We start from the raw sequence: 20,487 nt of genomic DNA on the forward strand, positions 1-20,487 counted from the left end.
TCATCCATATTTTCAAACCCCCCCCATGGCCTCGCCCGCCCTATCACTATAATCTCCTCTGTTCTCTCTCAGGCCAACATCCCCAACATCGAAGCATTGATCACGCTCAATCAGCTCCGATGGGCGGGCCACGTAGTCTGTATGACTGATACAAGACTCCCGAAACAAGCACTCTACTCCGAGCTCTGTCACAGCAAGCAAGCCCCAGGAGGGCAGAGAAAATGCTTCAAGGACACCCTCAAAGTCTCCTTGAAAAAATGTAACATCCCCACTGACTCTTGGGAATCCCTGGCCCACGACCGCTCAAAGTGGAGAAGAATCATCCGAGAAGGCGCCGAACACCTTGAGTCTCTTCGTCGGGAGCACACAGAAGTCAAGTACAAACAGCGGAAGGAGCGTACGGCAAACTAAGCACCCCACCCACCCGTCCCTTCAAACACCACCTGCTCCACCTGTGACAGAGTCTGTAGATCTCGTATTGGACTCATCAGCCACCTTAGAACACATCCTCAACTCCAAGGGACTGCCTGCCTAAAAGATAATCTCCTCTAGCCCCACCCCCCCGAGTTGTCTACGCTCCTCTAATTCTTCCCTCCTGAGCATCCCTGATTATAATCGCTCAACCGGCAGCCTTCTGTTGCCTCGGCCCCAAGCTCTGGAACTCCCTGCCTAAACCTCTCTGCCTCTCTACCTCTTTTTCCTCCTTCAAGGCACTCCTTAAAACCTACCTCTTTGATCAAGCTTTTGGTTACCTGCACTAATTTCTACTTATGCAGCTCGGTGTCAAATTTTTATCGCATAATTCTCCTGTGAAGCGCCTTGGGACGTTTCACTGCGTTAAAAGAGCTATATAAATGCAAGTTGTTGTTCTCTCTAGACATCGTGTAGACTTCTGCAAGTGTCATAGTGGGATGTTTCTGTTGCCATCTTAACCAAGATCAACTAACTTAGCAAAGATCTGGGGTTGAAGCTAAGACTTTTCGGTCTGTATGGTTCTGCTACTCACTGAATAAGCTCACTGAACTATATATAGTAGACCATATACACCTCAAATCGCTGGAGAAATGCCACCAGCGATGCCTCCACAAGTTCCTGCAAATCCCCTGGGAGGATAGACGCACCAACGTCAGTGTTCTCGATCAGGCCAACATCCCCAGCATCGAAGCACTGACCACACTTGACCAGCTCCGTTGGGCGGGCCACGTTGTTCGCATGCCCGTCACGAGCCTCCCAAAGCAAGCGCTCTATTCGGAACTCTTACATGGCAAGCGAGCCCCAGGTGGGCAGAGGAAACGTTTCAAGGACACCCTAGATAAAGTGCACCATTCCCATCAACACCTGGGACTCCCTGGCCAAAGATTGCCTTAAGTGGAGGAAGAGCATCCGGGAGGCGCTGAACACCTCGAATCTCGTCACCGAGAGCATGCAGAAAACAAGCGCAGGCAGCGGAAGGAGCGTGCAGCAAACCAGACTCCCCACTCACCCTTTCCTCCAACGACTGTCTGTCCCACCTGTGACAGAGACTGTAATGTCCATATTGGACTGTTCCGTCATCTGAGAACTCACTTTTGGAGTGGAAACAAGACTTCCTCGATTTCAAGGGACTGCCTATGATGATGACGATCACTGAACTAGACGAAGGGCCATACATACAAGATTAAATGCAAGAGATTAAGAGGTCTAGAACAGAGAGCAAAAACAACTTCTCTACGCAGAGTTATGAGGCATTACTTTCACAACTAATGGTTGGGGCAGAAACTATGTCAATATTCGATTAGATTGGATACTTAGAAGATGAGAAAGGCATATGAGAGCAATACTGGTAAATCTAATTAGGACTATTTGCTCATGTGGAGGGTAAATGCCGAATACAGACTGGTTGGTCTGGACATCCTGTTTCCATGTTGTAACTTCAATGTACTGAGCTGTTGGCAGAGTTGATATGAATTTATGTAGAAGTCACAATAAAGAAAGCATTGACTTGGGGCATAGTGCATTGATGGCCAGCATGCATCTTGCGGTGGCAAGGTGTAGGTTCAGCCCAATGATTTTAGAGTAGATAAGTTCCTGATCTCAATCATGTTACCAAAGTGAGCTGCTAAACAGAGCCTAGGAGGCTCTCCACAACATCGGGGGCAAAGTCACCCCATCCTCCACTTGCTAATTATGTAAAATTTATAATAGGATTAAATAAATTAGTTTGTGAGCAAAACCTTATTTTCTTATATAAACAAGTGATTAGATTTCAGTTTTTATTGGTTTACGACAAGGTTAAAACTTGATGAATTACTACCCAAGTACAAATAGTTTGGGGATCTCAGTTGTACTGCACAACGTAGATGTGGAAATATTACTCAATGGTCTAGTAATAAATAGATCTTCTTCATTATTTTCAAAGTTCAATAAATGTATTTAGCACCCTGGGTTTGATTGACCTGTTGACATATGACCCTGCTAGTAGTTGTGAGATGGTGAATGAAAGCTTTAATTATGTTAATTTAGTTAATATTTAATTTAGTTAATACCTAACCTAGGGAAAAATCTAATTACAGGTCATCATTCTCCCACTCAGTACATTTCATATTGTCACTGCAAAATGTAATGAAATGGTCTACCTTCACATCTTCAGCATAAAATTATTCATTAATCTGCTCAGTGTAAATCTAGCACTCAGGTTTTGGATATTACATATTATGGGAGGATCAGATAATATGATTTGAATGTCATATGCTCAATTCTATGAGCATTTCATTTTTTGCCCCTGTAGCTATTCAGTATCTGTGCCATAAAAGAATATGCCGTTCATCAGTAATTATGATGTTCATCTAGTCTAGCAACTTATTAAGTGGATTCATAAAATCTTTCATGGAAGGACAGCTGAAAAGCTCCCTGTAATGAAGAGGAAAGGAGAATTTTCATGTGCTATAATGAGTATGTTTAGAAACGGACAGAATATCTGAGTTAGTCGGTGGTGAGGCCAGTTATTGCTAATTAAGGGAGAGTGAGTATGTCTGCGGGTTCTGAAAGGTAAAATCTCAATGGAAGCACAAGGTTAAAGTATTAATTGTGGTTGCGGTTCACCCTGCCAGCCCAAATGTTAATTGACTCTGTATCAAACATATGATATCCCGAGCAAGGGCAGATGCAGACTAATTGGGTGTTGAAATAAACCATTTTAATAAGAAACTATTGCATTATTATTTTGTGTCTTTCAAAAGTACCCAAATCAAAGATACGTGACAAATTTATAATCAAAAATATAAGTGTGAAAGGCACAATTGTTGCAGACTTTCCTGCAGTAAAATACTTCACAAAAAGAACAAATGGACTCTTTAATGATGTATACTTTCTTGAACAGTGTCAACACCAGCTCCACTTCATTTTGTAACGTGAACCATCTCCACCAAGGTTTTCGTTTAGGCCACTGTCAATGTTGGCATTAATATTAAGCAATATTTCAATACAGTTAATATACTCGTATTATAAAGTTATGTGTAGTATCATACATCAAAATCGCTACTTCATTTTTTACTTTATTGAGTTGTAAATACAGTAGATAAAATGTTAAGTACAACCATTTCCCCTCCAAAACTACATAATAATAGTACTTTTAATAATATTTCTGATTTTTTTTCCCCCACAAATCTGCCAAAAGGATTGTAGCAACCACATGAAAAGACTTGCGCCTCAGCAGGGCAGGTCCGATCCAAGTCGGAGTGTTTTCTAAATGGGGAGAAACTAGGAACTGTGGAGGAGCAAATAGATTTGGGTCTCCATGTACAGGTTGAACCTCTCTTATCCGGCACCCTTGGGACCTGGCCTGTGCCAAATAAGGGATTTTGCCGGATAAAGGGAGGTCAGCCCGAGGGGGGAGGCGGCCTGAGGTCGGGGGGGGGGGGGGGGGCGGGGGAGGAGGTCGGTGCCGAGTGTCGGCGTGGCCTCAAAGTTGTGGTGGTGGGTGGCCGCGTTATGCGCATGCGCTCCCAGCCACCAGAATCATGGCCTAAATGAAAATATCCAAGTCTCCCCAATGATTGTGCGCCATCATAACTCAGTTAGTTACGATTTTTTTAGGTTAGGTTTTTTTGCGTCGTATGGGGCGTAACCTGATGTCTGCGCCAGTTTTTCACATTTATGCAAGTTTGGCCAACTTACATTTCTCCTAGGACAGCGTATGTGACCACTCCCAAAAAATCTTCAGGGCACTTAAGAAAAACCAGCGCACATTAAAAAAATCGGCGCAGAAAGACGCCATTGTTTTTAGGCAAAGTGTTGGAGGGAGTCAAGAAGACATTAAATATATATCATCAAGCTTAATTTTTTTCAAACTTAAAATGCAGAAAATGGAAGTTTAATGCAATTCTTTAATTTTAGAATTTTTTTCGAAGTGCCACACCACCACCAAACGGCTCCAAACCGGGCTTGAGGGTCGGAGCGTCGGCCGGCAGAATCGCTCCCTCGCCCAGACACAGAGGCTCGGGGCTTGGCTTCAAAAGAAGTCCGGTGGGAGGAGGGGGTGGTAGGTGGTGGAAGCCGAACTGAAGGGATGAGAACCCTTACACTATGCAACAGCATCAAAAGAAGCATGGGGGGTGGTGGGGGTGTTTGCCAAGCCCCTGTGTCCGGGCGAGGGAGCCTAGCTTCCCGTTCTAAGCAAGCCTATTGTGCATGCGCAGACCTCGGAGTGGTCCATACTCGGGTGTCGACCTTGGGGAGAGAGACAACAAAGAACCTTGTCCTGCCTGCCGTTTTGAGCTGCTTGCAAAGGCACAATTTAATCATGGGGGCAATACTGACAATGCCATACCATGTGCAAGCCTTCTGCATGATGGTGCTGCGGAGGAGATGATTGATTCGACATCATCGCATGAGGAACCTCAGAGCACGTAGGATGATGGGCAAGAGGCCTTACCCACATCAGGTATATCGAGATAGGCGTTCATATCTGCACCTGAGTGATGCAGACTGTGTGAGAAGGCTACGTTTCTGCAAAGAAGTTGTAACCGAGATCTGTGAGTTAGTAAAAGCAGACCTGCAACCTAAAAGCGCTATGAGGACTGCTTTGTCAGTTGAAGTGAAGGTTACAGCTGCAGTTTCATTCTATGCATCTGGATCATTCCAGGCCACAACTGGGGATGCGTGCATTATTTCTCAACATGCAACGCATATCTGCATTTGGCAGGTGACTGCTGTTCTATATGCCCGGAGGAATGACTACATAAAGTTCCCCATGACCGAGCAGGCAATGCATAAAAGGGCTGTGGGTTTCTCCAGTATTGCTGGCTTCCCAAAGGACTGCATTGATTGTACCCACATCACCTTGCGAGCACCTTTGGAGGATTCCGAGATGTACAGGAACAGAAAAGGCTTCCATTCCGTTAATGTGCAGCTCGTGTGTGACAACATGCATCGCATCATGTCAGTTGATGCAAGATACTCTGGGAGCACCCATGATGCATTCATCCTACACGAGAGCGCTATAACTGCCATGTTTCAGCAGCAGCCAGAAGGGCAGAGCTGGCTGCTGGGAGACAAAGGGTGTGGCCTCGCCACCTGGCTCATGACGCTCCTACGCGTAACCCGGACGGAAGCTAACCGGGAATACAGCATATTGCGACGCGCAGCATAATAGAGAGGACCATTGGCATCTTGAAACAGTGTTTCCGATGCCTGGGCCATTCAGGAGGCTACTTGCCTGAGATTGTCGGTCAGTTCACTGTTGTGTGCTGCATGCTGCATAACTTAGCCATCATGAGGCAGCAGCAACTGGTAGTAGAAGACCCACCTGAGGTGAGAGTGGCTGATGATGAGGAGGAAGATGCAGATGATTAGGAGAAGGAGGAGGACAAGGAAGCCATGCAACTACCTGAACCCGTAACACGACAGTGGAGGAGAGCGGGCTGTCATGCCCCTTTAACAATTGCTCGAGCAGCTCATCCATGAACGCTTTTCTGCCTGAAGGCTCAGCGGCAGCTATTACAAATGGACCATGATTACTGTTTGGATCTGTTCCGTAATGTTGTGTTGTGCTAATGGAACAAATAATGGAAATGATTCAATTATAACAAAATATATTTTATTCAAAAGTTTAACAAACACTTGTTTTGTACTTAACTTTAATAAAAATATTCTTAACTGCAAACTTTAAAGTTTGCAGTTAAGATCACTTACAAACTTTAAGATCATTTACAAACTTTTAAACTTGTAAGTTTACATAACTTACAAAAAACTTTTAATTTGAGAACAGTAACACCAATAATAATAACAACAACAGCAGCAAAGAAAGGCTGCACCCATCTCTCCTCCATCTTATTCTAAGATTGCCTGCTGCGCTTGGTCTTGTTGACTCCACCCTTGCCTGCAGGCAGTGGCACAGCATTTCTCTGGTTGGTACCGCTTATTCTTTCGAACATCTCAGTTAATGCGCACTTCATGATGGGGTGGGGGGGAGCAGGTGGTTATGTGGAAGGCCCGGCTTGGGCCTCTTCAGAGGCTTGTCTGGGGATTGGATTGGGAGTGGCAATTAATTCTGTCAATGGTCGCGGGGTCTGGGCGTGTTCCCTTATTGCAGCAGCTAACTCCGACATTCCCTCCCTCATATTCACCAACAGTGTCTCAACTACCTCCAACATTCCCTCCCTCATGTTCACTGACAGCGCATCAGCCAACTGGAACATTCCCTCCATCATGTTCCCGGACGGTGTTCCCATTTTTCGTGAGAGTGTTGTTAATTTTCCCGACAGTCCTTATACCCACCCAACTGATGGTGTTCAGGGGTGATCGTGTAAGGTCAATGCTCTCCACAGTCATTGCCATCATCTGAACCACATCTGTTAGATTCTGCACCTCAGGAGAGTGCTGTCGAGCTCTCCTCCTCCTCCTCCTCACCCTGGGTGTGGCTCGCTGCATCCCACTGGGACCCGCAGTCTCGGACGGTGGGTCCCTGGGTGTGCCTCGCTGCACCCCACTGGAATCTCCAGCCTCGGACTGTGAGAAACCATGGAATGTCCCACCAATACTCGCACCACTCAGGAAAGGGCCTGGCATCTTAATGGGCGGCACCTGCACCTCCTCCAGAGTGAGTACAACAGTGTGGGCTTCATCCATCACCTCCCCCTTCCCCTCACCCTCACCCTCATGCTCTTGGTCTGGAAGGTGGGATTGGAAGATGTTCTCCTCTTCAGGCTCGTCTGTGTCTGAATCTTCTTCTGCATCGGCTTCAGCCTCGTCAGGGTTGGCCTCAAGTTCTGCAAAATATAACACAACAGACCAATGGTTAGCAGTAGAGGAGGGGGCAGGGTGGCATGAGTAGGCACACACAGCGCAAGCAGCAGGCTGATTTGAAGGATCATTGCATCAACCGAAGCGTAGCTGCCGGAGATATCCCCATGATCCGAAGCATGGCTAGCCTGCGCAGTACTGGCAAAGCCAAACTCTGGAATTTATAGGACTTGCACTCTCCCTTGAATGTGGGCCCAGCTTATGCCGTGGTGGTTGATTTTCTCCAGGCAGGACCCGTCAAAGTAGCAACCCTGTCTTCCAAGGGTGTCAGTGGGTTCAGATTTGCTGGGCCTCCTCCTGTTCAAGTTCTTTCCCTTTTATTCTGTGCCACCTTCCTCTGCAAAGATGAAAATATAACTATTTAGAGAGGGTGTCTTTCTGCTCGGTGGGACATATGCAGATGGTCACATTTACAATTGCAATTCCAGTGAATAAATGAAAATATTACTTACACTAACTACTTGACCAAGGTCCTGCCACTTCTTTTTGCACTGACCTCCAGACCTCGGGGTGGTCACTGTTTGCACAGTAATTTTCTGCAACTTGGTTCCAGCGTTTCTTCATTTCTTTTGGTGAAACTTTTATGTGACCTCTGCTGGTGTCCAGCTCATGCCATCTGGCCTCAATTACAGTAACCAGTGCCTCCACTTCATCCTGTGAGAAATTCTTGGTCCTTGAGCCACTTTGCATCTTGTATTGCAGCTCCGATTTTTTCAATGATAATTACAGTTCTCTCACACAACTGGCTTTTTAAAAATGGCTGAATGCAGACCGGGAGCTGTACTGGGCATGCGCGCCCGTAGCAATCACGTCAAAAACGTCCTTTTTTTCCGTGCATGCGCAGACATTAGGCTCCACCCCTCGAAGCTAAAGGACGGGCTGTGCGGCTCCAATTTCAAAAAATAGAACGTGGAAACTTGCTAGTTTTTTTTTGGAGTGGTCGGGGCCAAAATAAACGGGCATATCTCTCGCAATACACCAAAAAACAGCATTGGGGAAAATTGAGCCCTATGTTTTTAAATAAATTCGTTATGTAAAGAATGACAAATAGTGATTCAAATGGTCTGGCTTAATCAAAATGTCTTTTGGTTCCGGGTATCATGTTCATTAATCAGCTGTGTTGTAAAAAAGCTCCTAGCACCTATGCCAGAATTAAACAAATATTTGTTTTCTTGCAATGTTGGAACTGATACTATGATGACAAATTTCACTTGGAATTGTCAGCTTTGGTTTTGTTATTTGGAGTAGACATTTATGTCCCCTTTTGGGGAAAAAAAACTGTACTATTATACTAACTCACTTAAACTGGAGCAAACTAAATGCCGAGAATTGCGATTTCTAAGATACTCCATACTAAACTAGTTGCTTCAAAAAAATAGGAGCAACTCGAGCCGAAACTATATATACATATCAATGTAATAAGAATTATTTAGGGATTTATTCCTCTGGTTTCTGATCTGAAAAAATACTTTCTTAGGTATTTAATTGCTATAAAACCCAATGCAATCTATATTTCTATAGTCCAAAAGCAAAATACTGCGGATGCTGGAATTTGAAATAAAAACAGAAAATGCTGGAAATCTCAGCCGGTCAGGCAGCATCTGTGGAGAGAAACAGAGCTAATGTTTCGGGTCTATGACCCTTCGTCAGATAAATATATATTATATTTCTGTAGTGTTTGTCACATATCGAAAGACATCGCACAGCACTTTACAAAAGAAGAAGTGAAAATTGGGGTCGAGTAACAGTCGGGGAGAAGTAATTTATGGAGACTTTTGAAAGTCAGGAAGGTGGCAAGGCAGAGGGATTGGGGAAGGAATTTGAGGACAGGGAGCTGAAATGGCAGCCATTATCTTGGAGCAGAGGGAGTGGGGAACAAATAGTAACCCAGTATGAGAGGAGCAGTGAGTAATTGGAGCAAAGGGGGCATCAGGGATGTAAGACTGGAGGAGGTCACCGAGGTAGGTTAGGTCAAGACCATGGTGGGATTTGAAAGTGAGGGTAAGGATTTTGAAGTCAAGTTGCTAGAGCATGGGGACAGTGGAGCTTGGCAAGGATAGAGCTGATGGGAAGGAAGATGTTTCTGCAGGTGAAACCAAGCGCTGCAGCATTCTAAATATGTTAATTTTGGAGGATGTAGTTAAGAAAACAAGCTAGGTGCGCATTAGAGAAGTTGGCCCTCGAGCTGATAATGGCAGGGATTAGGGTTTGGGCAGTAATAGGGGGAAAATAGGGCAGAGACAGGTGATGTTGTGAGGGTGGAACATAAACTGATGTTGTGAATCTGTGGAATTCTCTGCCCAAGGAAGCAGTTGAGGCTAGCTCATTGAATGTATTCAAATCACAGATGGATAGATTTTTAACCAATAAGGGAATTAAGGGTTATGGGGAGCGGGCGGGGAAGTGGAGCTGAGTCCACGGCCAGATCAGCCATGATCTTTTTGAATGGCGGAGCAGGCTCGAGGGGCTAGATGGCCTACTCCTGTTCCTAATTCTTATGTTCTTATGAACCTCAGATCACGGTCAAGAACTACATCATGGTTTCATACCTCAGAACCTAGCCAGACATGGCAGCTAGAGAAGTTGTCAGGTAAAGGCCAGAGGCCAACACAGACTTGTTGGGCCGAATAGCCTGTTTCTGTGTTGTAACTTCTATGTATTTATGTACATGTAAGGGTTCGAGCGGAAAAGAATGGATTCAATTTGACAACTTTAAGATGGAAGAAATTTTGGCTTATCTTGGTTTTAATGTTGGACAGGCAGCTGGAGTGTCACAACAGTTTTGGGATTGACCGAGGATAGTTAGCGATAGGTGTCAATGATGTACACCATGAAAGCTGACCCCATGCTTCTGGATATTATGGCTGGCGTAAAGTGTATGGGCCCAAGTTTCCACATGATTAGCGCCTGATTTTTAGGAGCAACTGGTGGAGAACGGACTATCTTAGAAATCGCAATTCTCCACATTTTTTTTTCTGCAGTTCTAGTCAGGTAGAACAGTTCTACTTTGGAACAGAATTTTTTCTTCAAAAGGGGGCGTGTCCGGCCACTGACGCCTGATTTGAAAGTTTCCACAGTGAAAACGTACTCCAAACTAAAGTAGAATGGAGCAAGTGAAGATTTTTGTAGAACTGAAAAAACCTGTTCTACACATTAAAAAATCAGGCGCAGGTTACAAATTAGGTGTCCAGAACGAGGTGGGGGGGGGAAGGGAAGTCATTAAATTCTATAATAAATCCTTATTTATACTTCTACAAATATTATACAAATAAATCCAACCTGAATAAACATTTATAAGCAAAGAAAATATTAAATAAACCATCTTCCTACCTGTGTGAAAGTGCTTCAGGCAGGCCTTTCGGGACCGAAGGCTGAACGGGCTGGCCCGAGACTTCGGGCAGGGCCCGTCCCCAGCACCAGATTTACAGGTAGGTGGTGTTGGGTTGGGTCGGGTCGGGGAGGAGCCTTATTCACGCAGCCCCAGTGAGGCCATTCAGCCAGGGCTAGGGGCTGCGTGCTTCGGGCCCCTCCCACACAGTTCGGCGCCTGGAGCTACTGCACTTGCGTGCCGACTGTAGCGCGCATGTGCAGAGGTCCCGGCACTGTTTTCAGCGCAGGGACCTGGCTCCGCCCCCCCCACAGCTCGTGCTGGCTGCGCCAAGGGCTAGAGGACCTGCAAGTAGGTGGAGAATACCGAGGATTTTTTTAGGCGCACTTTGTGGCACGAAAAACGGGCGTCCAGGTCAGGACTGCGCCGTTCTAGGCGCGTGTGGAAACTTGGGCCCTATACGTGGAGAGGACCAAGGATGGTGCACTAGGGTACAAAGAGTTAACATATTAAATTAGCAATGTATTATAATTAAAATGGTTTCCAGAGCAAATTTTAAAGAAGATAAGTAATCTTTATCAGGAGGTCAGGTAAAGAGTCCATGGCATATTTCTTCCATTTCCCAAAAAAGATCCAATGTTTCTGTATACTCACCTTTCAGGAAGTTTAGTCCCTTCAGTCGCAACCTTTAATTTCATCCAGCGTAGGTTCCCCAACCTCTCTGTAAATTACCTTGCAGCATTTTGCTGCATGTAAAGTGCTGTAAAAGTGTACGTTGTTACTGTTCCAGGTTGACTTAGTTGAAGCCTATTTTAGAACACCCTTTTCCATCCAGCCACTGTTCTTGCTGATAACTCGGTCTCAAACTGATGAAACTTACATGGCTGACAATTTCAGCTGTCATCCACTGAAAGCCCTGCAGTAATGCTCTGAAGCAAATATCTTAACTGCTGTGCCATTCAGCTCCCCCAAGGATTTCGTTTGGCAATTTCTTATTCTTTATTCTTTTTCTAAATCTGGCTCTGACTGCCTGAACACACACACATCCTTTGTATTAGAGAGTAGTCTTGACAGTTGTCAGCGCTGGCGCTGCCTCATGAATCATGAATCTGAGGCACACCAGATTGAGACAAAGATAGCTAAGACTGCTAGTTTTACCATTGTAGGTCGATCTGCCACGGTGAAATGCCAAGATTGCTGAAGAGGTTGACGTGGTGGTCACTGCTATGGGTCTGTTTTACTAGGTACCAATTTAGAGGTTTCAGTGTTGCTCTTATAACAATGGTTGTGATGTAGAGAGAGGGATTAAGGGAGTGTAGTATTTAGTAGATCAGTTTTTTCCGTAAATTTTTAACTGCTGTCCTCTGGTAACTGAATACTTCAAGTATTCAACAGACTACCTGGATCAATTTTATTGATTCCCTTCATTTAATATCTTGGAAACTTAAATTTACTTTGTGCTGAGGCATCAAACTATTTCTCAAGTCCCCTGAAGTACAAGCAAAAGTGGAAAAAAGCAGTTGGGCAGCCTGTTAGAATCACCTACAGGAAGTGAATGGCTGAAAAAATAACTCTCAAAGGTAGTTCTTCAGCGCACCCCCCCCCCCCCCCCCCCCACCTAGCTTGTTGTGTAGCGATTACTGAAGACAATAAATACATTCAATCATGTTTATTGATATTACCTGTCATCACTGCATCCAATCTAATAGCTGAATAATTGGTTATTAGCAATATTTCAAAGACTGCACTTTTTAAGCCTGCACGCTGGTCTATGTGCAATAATTGATCTTTTAAATATGGAGAAATTATACCGTAGAAAATGGCTCATACTGTTTTTGCCTCTCACGGTTCTTGATTTATTACTTTGCCTTCCTCCTCTGCAAAGGTGAGGCATTTTCCCATCAAAACTCCAATATGTCTCGCAGATTGCAGACATTTAAATGCAATGAGTGTTTCAGTCGCACTTGAAATTTGTCAATATTGGGTTCCCATCATTTTGATTACTATGAAGTGTGTCAATTGAATTCTTCCGGAAGTAATTTTATAACAAAGGTGGTGAAAAATTTGGATCATTTTGCTCCCAGAACCAAAAAGCTGGAAAATGTAATAAACGTAAAGAGCCTAAAAATGTTGTCAATTACTGTCAGATGGGAAAGCGATCTGTATCAAGTGGATAAGGAGATAAAACATCTGAAAGCTAGCAAAGATTTTATCACCAAGTCCCAACCAGGATATGCTGAGAGTCCCAGCATAGAATACAGCCCTCATGTTCCATTGATGGTGTCTAAATCTGGAGGATTAATATCAATTGTTAGGGTATAACAAATTATATGTTTTTCATTTTATGTTTGTACTGTTAGATGATATGGTGAATATGAAATACTTTGGGGCTCTTTTAAAACCCCTATTTCTATAGTAGTGTTGTTTGTACTATTTTCAATACAACAAATATATTATGGAGAATATATTATGAGAACAGCAGTATGCCTGCATTCATATAATCCAAGTTGAGAAAAGAACACTCAGTTCTTCTAAACTCATCCTTCTAGTACTTTTAACTCACCCATAACACACATGTGCATGTGTGGCTTGTTTGATTTAATATTTTTAATTCATCCTTCCCTCCCCCCCCCCCCCAAAAGTATTTCAGTCATTGCAAAATTGCTGCACTATCATTATAAGAGAGGTGGGGGGTGGGCTTTGGCTGCTCAGGCCAGAGGTAATCATATTTATTTGGTAGCTAGTACTTCTTTTTGGGTGCCTCCGCCATTTACAGAGAAATTGGAAAAGTGAAAGCAGAGAATAACTTTGCACCTCTGATATTTGGAAACATGTCAAAAGGCTGAGTTTCCAAATCGTTGAATCTAACAACAATGCCACTTGTGCCAAATGAGAATCATCTTTTGGGCTTATTTAGTTCCCATTTGCTGGTATAAACGAATTACAAGAATACCCTACTTTGGCACACTCATTTAATTGCTGTGTTACTTATTTTTTTCCATCAGCTTCAGTCCTAAGAATGAAAAAACAACAGATTTCTTAAACCTCGCTTTCAGGCCTCAGGGCTTCACATTCCGTTAAGAATAGCAAAAGTTGTAAATCTAAAGTTCAGTTGAGTGGTTTCTCAAAAACTTTTTATTTATACAGATTCTTGCTTTTAAAATCTTCTGTCAGCTGTTTGGAAAGCTGTAACCACTGTGTAAATTCTGCCAATGTTTTCCAGTCAGGTCAAAGAGGGAACAAGCTCCTTCAGCTCGAAGGACTCATTAGGTCTAGAGTGGTTGAAGCAGTGATTCCCTTCATGATTAAATTCAAGGAACTCTTGTCCATTCCCATGGGGCAAAACTAACCAAGAAGCACAGAGAAAAGCCAGCACTCAAATGCAATGTGCCACTGGCTGCCTATAGGGCTTGTACAATATCTGCTCTAATGCACACTTTAAAAAAATCAGAAATTCTTTTACACAGTTGTTATTTCTCTTCATAAAATCTATTTCTTCTAACTTTCTCCCCTTTCCCCCTCTGCTTTCCTGAAGGCATTGATTCTTGCTGAATATGGCTCTACAGGTGGCCACAGCCTTTGGGTACCTCACTCTAGTGGTCAATTCTTTGTGAGCCTCAGCAGTGCAATCACTGCCAACATGGTGTTCACGGCACAGGACACTACCTTCTCCTGCAGCGGTGGTGTTTGCTCTGTTTCCTGTTCCAACCCAGCATGTAATCCGGTTACATTAGCAATCTGAAAGACTAAGGGAAGTTGTTTGCAATGCCGCTGTGTAAGTTTAAGTGAAAGAACTATTGTCATGTGTGCGCTCATTTATTTCTGTTGCTGCTGGGTTTGCCTATTTGATTTTAGCAGGATTGGTAGTTTGGAAAGGTTTCCACTTGGTGCTGATCCTCTACTGGTGGATTTATCCCAAATCCAAAGAGGATTTATCAAAAAAGAAAGGAAAATATAGTTTACAGAATTTTGCATAAATTGGACTGAATAAATTTAAAACCAATACCATAGAAAGCCTCACAATTACACCCAACTCATACCAGATCTTTCTGGTGTTGGGCTTAACGCATTGTGCTTTTTGTGTCAAAATTTTTTTCAAGAGAGTCATTAATTTACAATAGCTGTCGTCATAATTTTAAAAAATCATGTTCATCACTATTGTTTTCAAATAATTATTTCCAACATGAACTAAACAAATAAATAACATCCCTGCAGAGATGTTATTATTGTATTAATCTTCAGCTCTTTTTCATGCTTTATTTGCTGCTGAACTTGCAACTTGAACAGGCAGAACAGGATTTCTTTCCTCCTGTGACTTTAATTAATCAAGGTCTTTCACCTCGCATTGAACTTCTTTACAAATCAGTGATTAACTCAGGTTTCACAATGTCTGTGTACATCCATCGTAAGCAAAAGATTGTCGGCAGTTTAAAAATACATTTAATAAGCTTTCATATACAGCAAAGCACAATGCTGCACAAAAATATGCTGCATTTCAGAATGGAAGTTAAATATAGGGCATAGTAATTGAATATTCTGAAGACAAGGCAAACTCTGATTGTCTCTATCATTTCAGAACAATATGAACATTTGACCTGGCACAAATTTGAATGACGAGTAATTTAAAAGCTTTATTTGTTACATCATATTACTTGGCTTGGTACTAAAACAGATGTGACCTGTTTAAAAGCTGATTGTGCAACCACATCAAATAGCAAGCATCAGCAAAGTTAACGTTTAACTAAAATAACTTGAAAAAATGATTGGTATGCTTTGCTATTCTGTGATCTCCACACTATTATTAGTCTTAACTCCTTTTGTTATATTTAACAGTCTTGTTCACTGTTGCAGTGCTTTTTTTAATTAAATATAGAAAGCCCATTTTGTTTTAAACATACATCATAACTCAACTTAATATTACCAGTTGATTCCCAACTACAAATGTGAATCAGTTTACATCTCATATTTGCATGTCACTTTGATTTGCCTTTGTTGAGTAAGTTTCACTAGCTCTCAGCTGATTGATTCACTGGCTGGAGTAAAGAAGAGGCATTCTGTCTTGAGGGGGGAAAAAGTCATAAACTATTTTAATTATCTTGGATATTACCTACTGATGCTTAATCGCGCAAATGTGTTGAATGCCCTAAACACCTCTTTCCTGCCAGAAGAAGCCAAATGATGATGAAGTGCACCATTACTGAAATAAATGGGGAGCTTGCTCACGGTAAAGATTTCACTCTTCTGATCATATTGCCCAAAAGCTTACTTTTGGCGGCAGAAGTTCTGTATGTTGAGTGCACATTCTTACAGTTTAGCATTACATTTGAGTAATTTGTAAGTCATGAAAAGTTAATGTAATCACGCAGTCATTCCCATGACAGGATTTTTAGCTGGAACTTGAAGCTTGCGAATATTTAGTGTTGCTGTTGGTTCCTGTTCCAGTAAAGAACAGATACATTTTTGTCAATTTTATATAGCACTAGAATTGTGTTCTCTGGTTTGTTAAGAAATAAATTACAAGGTTAATGTGTTTCTCCATATCTGTAAAATTGGCATTTTATGCAGATACACATAAGTGCAAGACAATTTGTTTCAGTCATGTCTGCCTGTCAGACTTGTGTGGCTGGTAGAAAACACAAAAAAAAAATGTTTTTAAAAGGGCAGTTGAAAAGTGTCTGGAGTGTCCCCCAGATCGGGGAGCACTTGAACGAATGTTTATTTATGTTTTACTCCAGAAGAGTTGTGTAGCTGGTAGAGTTCTTTTGACCAGCCACCTACCCAAAAATTCTAAGAACTTACTTTGAGCATGGTTCCATCATTAAAATATCTACTTGCCAAGAATTACAGTAGAAATCTTTGTGATGTTTTGATGTTTTTTAGGATTCTGTGACAATGTAATGACCGGAAAACTATGATTGGATAAGTTATGCAAGGCCACACTGCTGGCAGGGCCTCTTACGCAGCCACCACAAATCAGAAAATCACAGGAAGTGTGCCTATGATTATCCGATATACGCTAAGTGCCTTGGAAATCTTGCCCTGATGTGTATCAAACAAATTAGTAAAGTGCAATATTGACTAGTTATTAATCAATACTTCAGTACTCTTTCTAACTAAGTTACCCAATTTTTAGTTACACGTTTTTTGTTTTCAGATTATTGGGGACATCTCTACTTTCTAAGTCCCATTATTTTGAACGATAAGGGACTAGAGGGTTATGGGGAGCGGGCAAGGAAGTGGAGTTGAGGCCAAGATCAGATCAGCCATGATCTTATTGAATGGCGGAGCAGGCTCGAGGGGCCGAATGGCCTACTCCTGCTCCTATTTCTTATGTTCTTAGATTTATTTATCAGTTTTCATTTTCAAAATTATATAACACTGTTGTAACAGATCAATCCTTTGTACTTCCTCACTTGCAATAAATACTTGTTTGCCAAAATCTTAGTATACTTTCCATGAATGGTTTAACAATGGAAGAGATTCATAACAAAGTTACAGTCTTAAATTGGCAACATTTCGTATCTGGTTTCTTAAGTAAATACTGTGCTAAAATGTCGAATGAGTTAATATTGTGTTTGTCAAACAGCTACTCATTGATTCGGCTCTAAAACTCTTTTACAGGATTTCTTGACAGATTTGATGATGTCTGAAGTTGATCGTTGTGGTGACAATGAACATCTAATTTTTCGGGAGAACACCTTAGCGACCAAAGCAATAGAAGAGTATCTGAAGTTGGTTGGCCAGAAGTATCTACAGGATGCACTTGGTATGCCAAATTGGAGATTGCAAAACCAGAGCTCAGACTTGCACACTGTCAATTTTTCTTGCTTTTGTAATTGTGTCTATTTCAATAGTTTAAAGAGAAAACATCAACAAAATTCATGGAATTTCATATTTCCAATGATTCTCCGCCTGTTGGTCTTCACGAAAATAGTCTGCAGTTTGCTTTGGCATCACTATTCACATCCAACTTTCTACACATCATTCTTGCACAGACAAAAATGTTATTAGTTAAGGTAATATAAATATTAACTTGGATGCAGGGCAAGAAACGATGGAAAAGATTCCATTTGCTTTAACATCTGATCCATAATCATGGAAGATAAGGACATGAGGCCAAAGGAAGTAGCTTAAACCACTCAATTATTCATCAGTACTAATATGAAATAGTAAGGAAATCATCTGAAGGAATTTGCCTATTTGCAACCCAACAAAAAATAAAATCATTTGGCATAAGTTATATATTTATTCATCTACTACCTTAGTGATGATGTGAAAGTTTATTAGGCTTTTTATTTACTTTATTCAAGAAGAATGTGTGGAAGCAGTGAAATTCTAGCTAAACAACTGTAAGTTTAGATTCCAGCCTTAGGTAGCATTTAAAGTTGCTAATTTCTTCCCTTCTCCCCCGTGTCATTCTTCAATAAATTTTCTTCCCAATTTTAGGTTGCCTGAAATCATGCACCGTTCCCAACTGGCAGAATAAGGTCATTTAACTGCTTTCTGTTTCTCTCATGATTGAGCCAGCCACGAGAAAATGAACATAAATCTCCATTTGCTCTCTCCCCAGTTAAGCCTTCCACCTGTTCTACTTCATTCCTCCTCACATTGCTGACCAAGTTTAGGAATTTGCAGTGTGAGGAAACACAGGAATGAGCCTGTATCCTGCCATTCTGTTTCATTTTGAATATTTATCCTATCAATGTAGTTTCCCTGGGTCTTGGCCATGAATAGCATAATAGATGAGTATTTGATCTCTAAAGGAAAGAAAAGCGACCTGAACCAGATGTACTGCACAGAGATGCACGTTCTGTTGGTTGATCAGAGTCATATTTGCTACCTTTGCATGCAATCTGTATTTGATTTATTCTTTGCTTTTACTCTATTAAATGTAGATACATTGGCCCATAATGTGCGGTCAGTGACGAAGCAAAGGTGTTCGCCGCTGGCCTCAAAGTAAGCTTCCCACAAAGATCTCATGATCTCTGTGGCGAGAAATTCGGCTTTTCCGACGTACAGCTGAAGTCAACGTCGTTTAGTGGGGAATCCCATAGCGTGAGCTGCTGTGACATCAACAAGCTGTCCAAGCAGCCAATCACAATGCAGAAACTCCTTTGATTCTAACCTTTTAAAAATGTTATAGAGAGCAAAATAAAGATTGGGGCTCTCACATGGGGGAAAAGGTAAACCTGAAATAAAGATAAACAAACTTTTTAAAAAATATATATATATTTTAAGTTTCTTAAAAATTATAATTTTTATTAAAATTGATAAATTTGACACTCCACAAAATTAAAATGAGTTTTTCAGGACCATAACATTTGTTTAGCAGTCATTGCACTGTTAAAACCCCAGTTGGCACCTAATCTAAAAAGGTCCAACATTTAATGGGGTATTTAACAGTGATATTACTGCAGAAGAGCCAAGGTTTTTGTCCGTTTCTCTGATTTTACCGATTACACTGATTGCCGGCTGTGGGAGGGATGGAAAAGAGCACAACCAGTGTCGGAGCAGTGAATGACTGACTACAACTTCAGGATTTTCACGTTTCACGCATGCGCGCGCTATATCTTGAAGTTGCAGTCAGTTTCAAAGGGGTAATAACAGCGAATGCTATTTGTTTGCTGTTATTACCCACCGCAAATTCTGGGCCATTGAGTGCCGCTTCAGACACGCTAGACTAGAGTTTCTGCTTTATCAGATGTGGCACTAATCAGAAAGGTAGCAGTGGGAAATAGAATGGGGATTCGTAATGCTGGTACTCCACCCATTTTACAGCCTGACCCATTTCTGAAAAGTCATATTTTGCGCCCAACAGAAATGCACACCAGAATATGCAAATGCAGTAATAACATGGTGACATCATACAGGTGGCAGCTCCATGAACATCTGTAGCAGCGACTTCCATGACAAAGGTCCTAAAGGCAATCTGTGCTTCTGCTATTAATGCTCAAACTGTTGCAATACAGTCAAATTGGAGAGTGCCCTCATTAAACTGCCTCCAGTGTTGCAGATCATACTGAGTGCCCTGGCCACTTCCTTCCACTGCCCCTGAGCAGCTCTCCTTGGAGCTCTTTACTGCTTTTTCTTTTACTAAACAGGGCCTCCCTTCTCTGCCTGACTTTATCCAGCAGCACTTCCACTGCTGCTTTGGAGGACGTGAGTACTCTCTCTTCCTCTCCTGCAGGCTTCATAGATACTTTCAATGAAGAAACCTGGCTCCTTTGCTCTCAAGCTATTTTGGTGGCTGACTGCCCCTTTAATCTGCTGAAGGCCTTTAAATCTGCCATCAGCACACTCGTTTTCACCCACCCCCCATCCCCAACAGGCAAACTCCCACTGAGTGGCATTGTTCATTCTTGGAGCTCTTTCAAAATATACAAATTAGGCTGATCCCAGGAACTATTTTGGGGAATGGGTGGGGGCGGTGGTGAGGTCAGCTCACTTCACATTTGGCAAAAATGAGCAAACTCCATCCTACACACCCACTTGGGATATCATCCAAATAGAAATTCTAAATCTCTGTCTTCCATATGTGCACAGACAATTCAAAAAAACACTTCTGCTAGCCAGCTACGTGTGATTTGGAGCAGTATCACACTAAATATTCATCACCTTTCAAGTCAAATGAACCTAGAAATTGACACATCCTCATAGCTGAAGGAGAAATTATGTGAACAGGAATATAAGCCCGTAAGCATTTATTTAAAAAAAAAAGAGAATTAAAGGAGAAGATAATTCAGTCATGGTTTTGGCAATTAAGTTCATCCCTAGATTTAGATATCCATTCTTTAAAAAAATAATCCTTTAAAGGGTCCCTTCAGGGATCTTTGGAAATGCTCACAGCTCTGAAGCAGATGTTCTAGGATGATGTTAGA

At 42.2% G+C, this 20,487-nt stretch overlaps 1 protein-coding gene across 8 annotated transcripts in view; it reads left to right on the forward strand.

Moving 5' to 3' along the window:
• Positions 1-20,487, forward strand: part of LOC139232434 (disabled homolog 2-interacting protein-like) — a 1,003,994-nt gene that overhangs the window by 921,214 nt on the left and 62,293 nt on the right. For all 8 annotated transcript variants that reach the window (XM_070862610.1, XM_070862602.1, XM_070862603.1 and 5 more), the window contains one exon: positions 17,231-17,375. In XM_070862610.1, coding sequence (XP_070718711.1) covers positions 17,231-17,375 — 145 coding nt within the window. The remainder of the gene's footprint in view (positions 1-17,230; positions 17,376-20,487) is intronic.

The sequence above is a fragment of the Pristiophorus japonicus genome, chromosome 20 (assembly GCF_044704955.1).
Source record: "Pristiophorus japonicus isolate sPriJap1 chromosome 20, sPriJap1.hap1, whole genome shotgun sequence".
Taxonomy (NCBI): Eukaryota; Metazoa; Chordata; class Chondrichthyes; family Pristiophoridae; genus Pristiophorus; species Pristiophorus japonicus.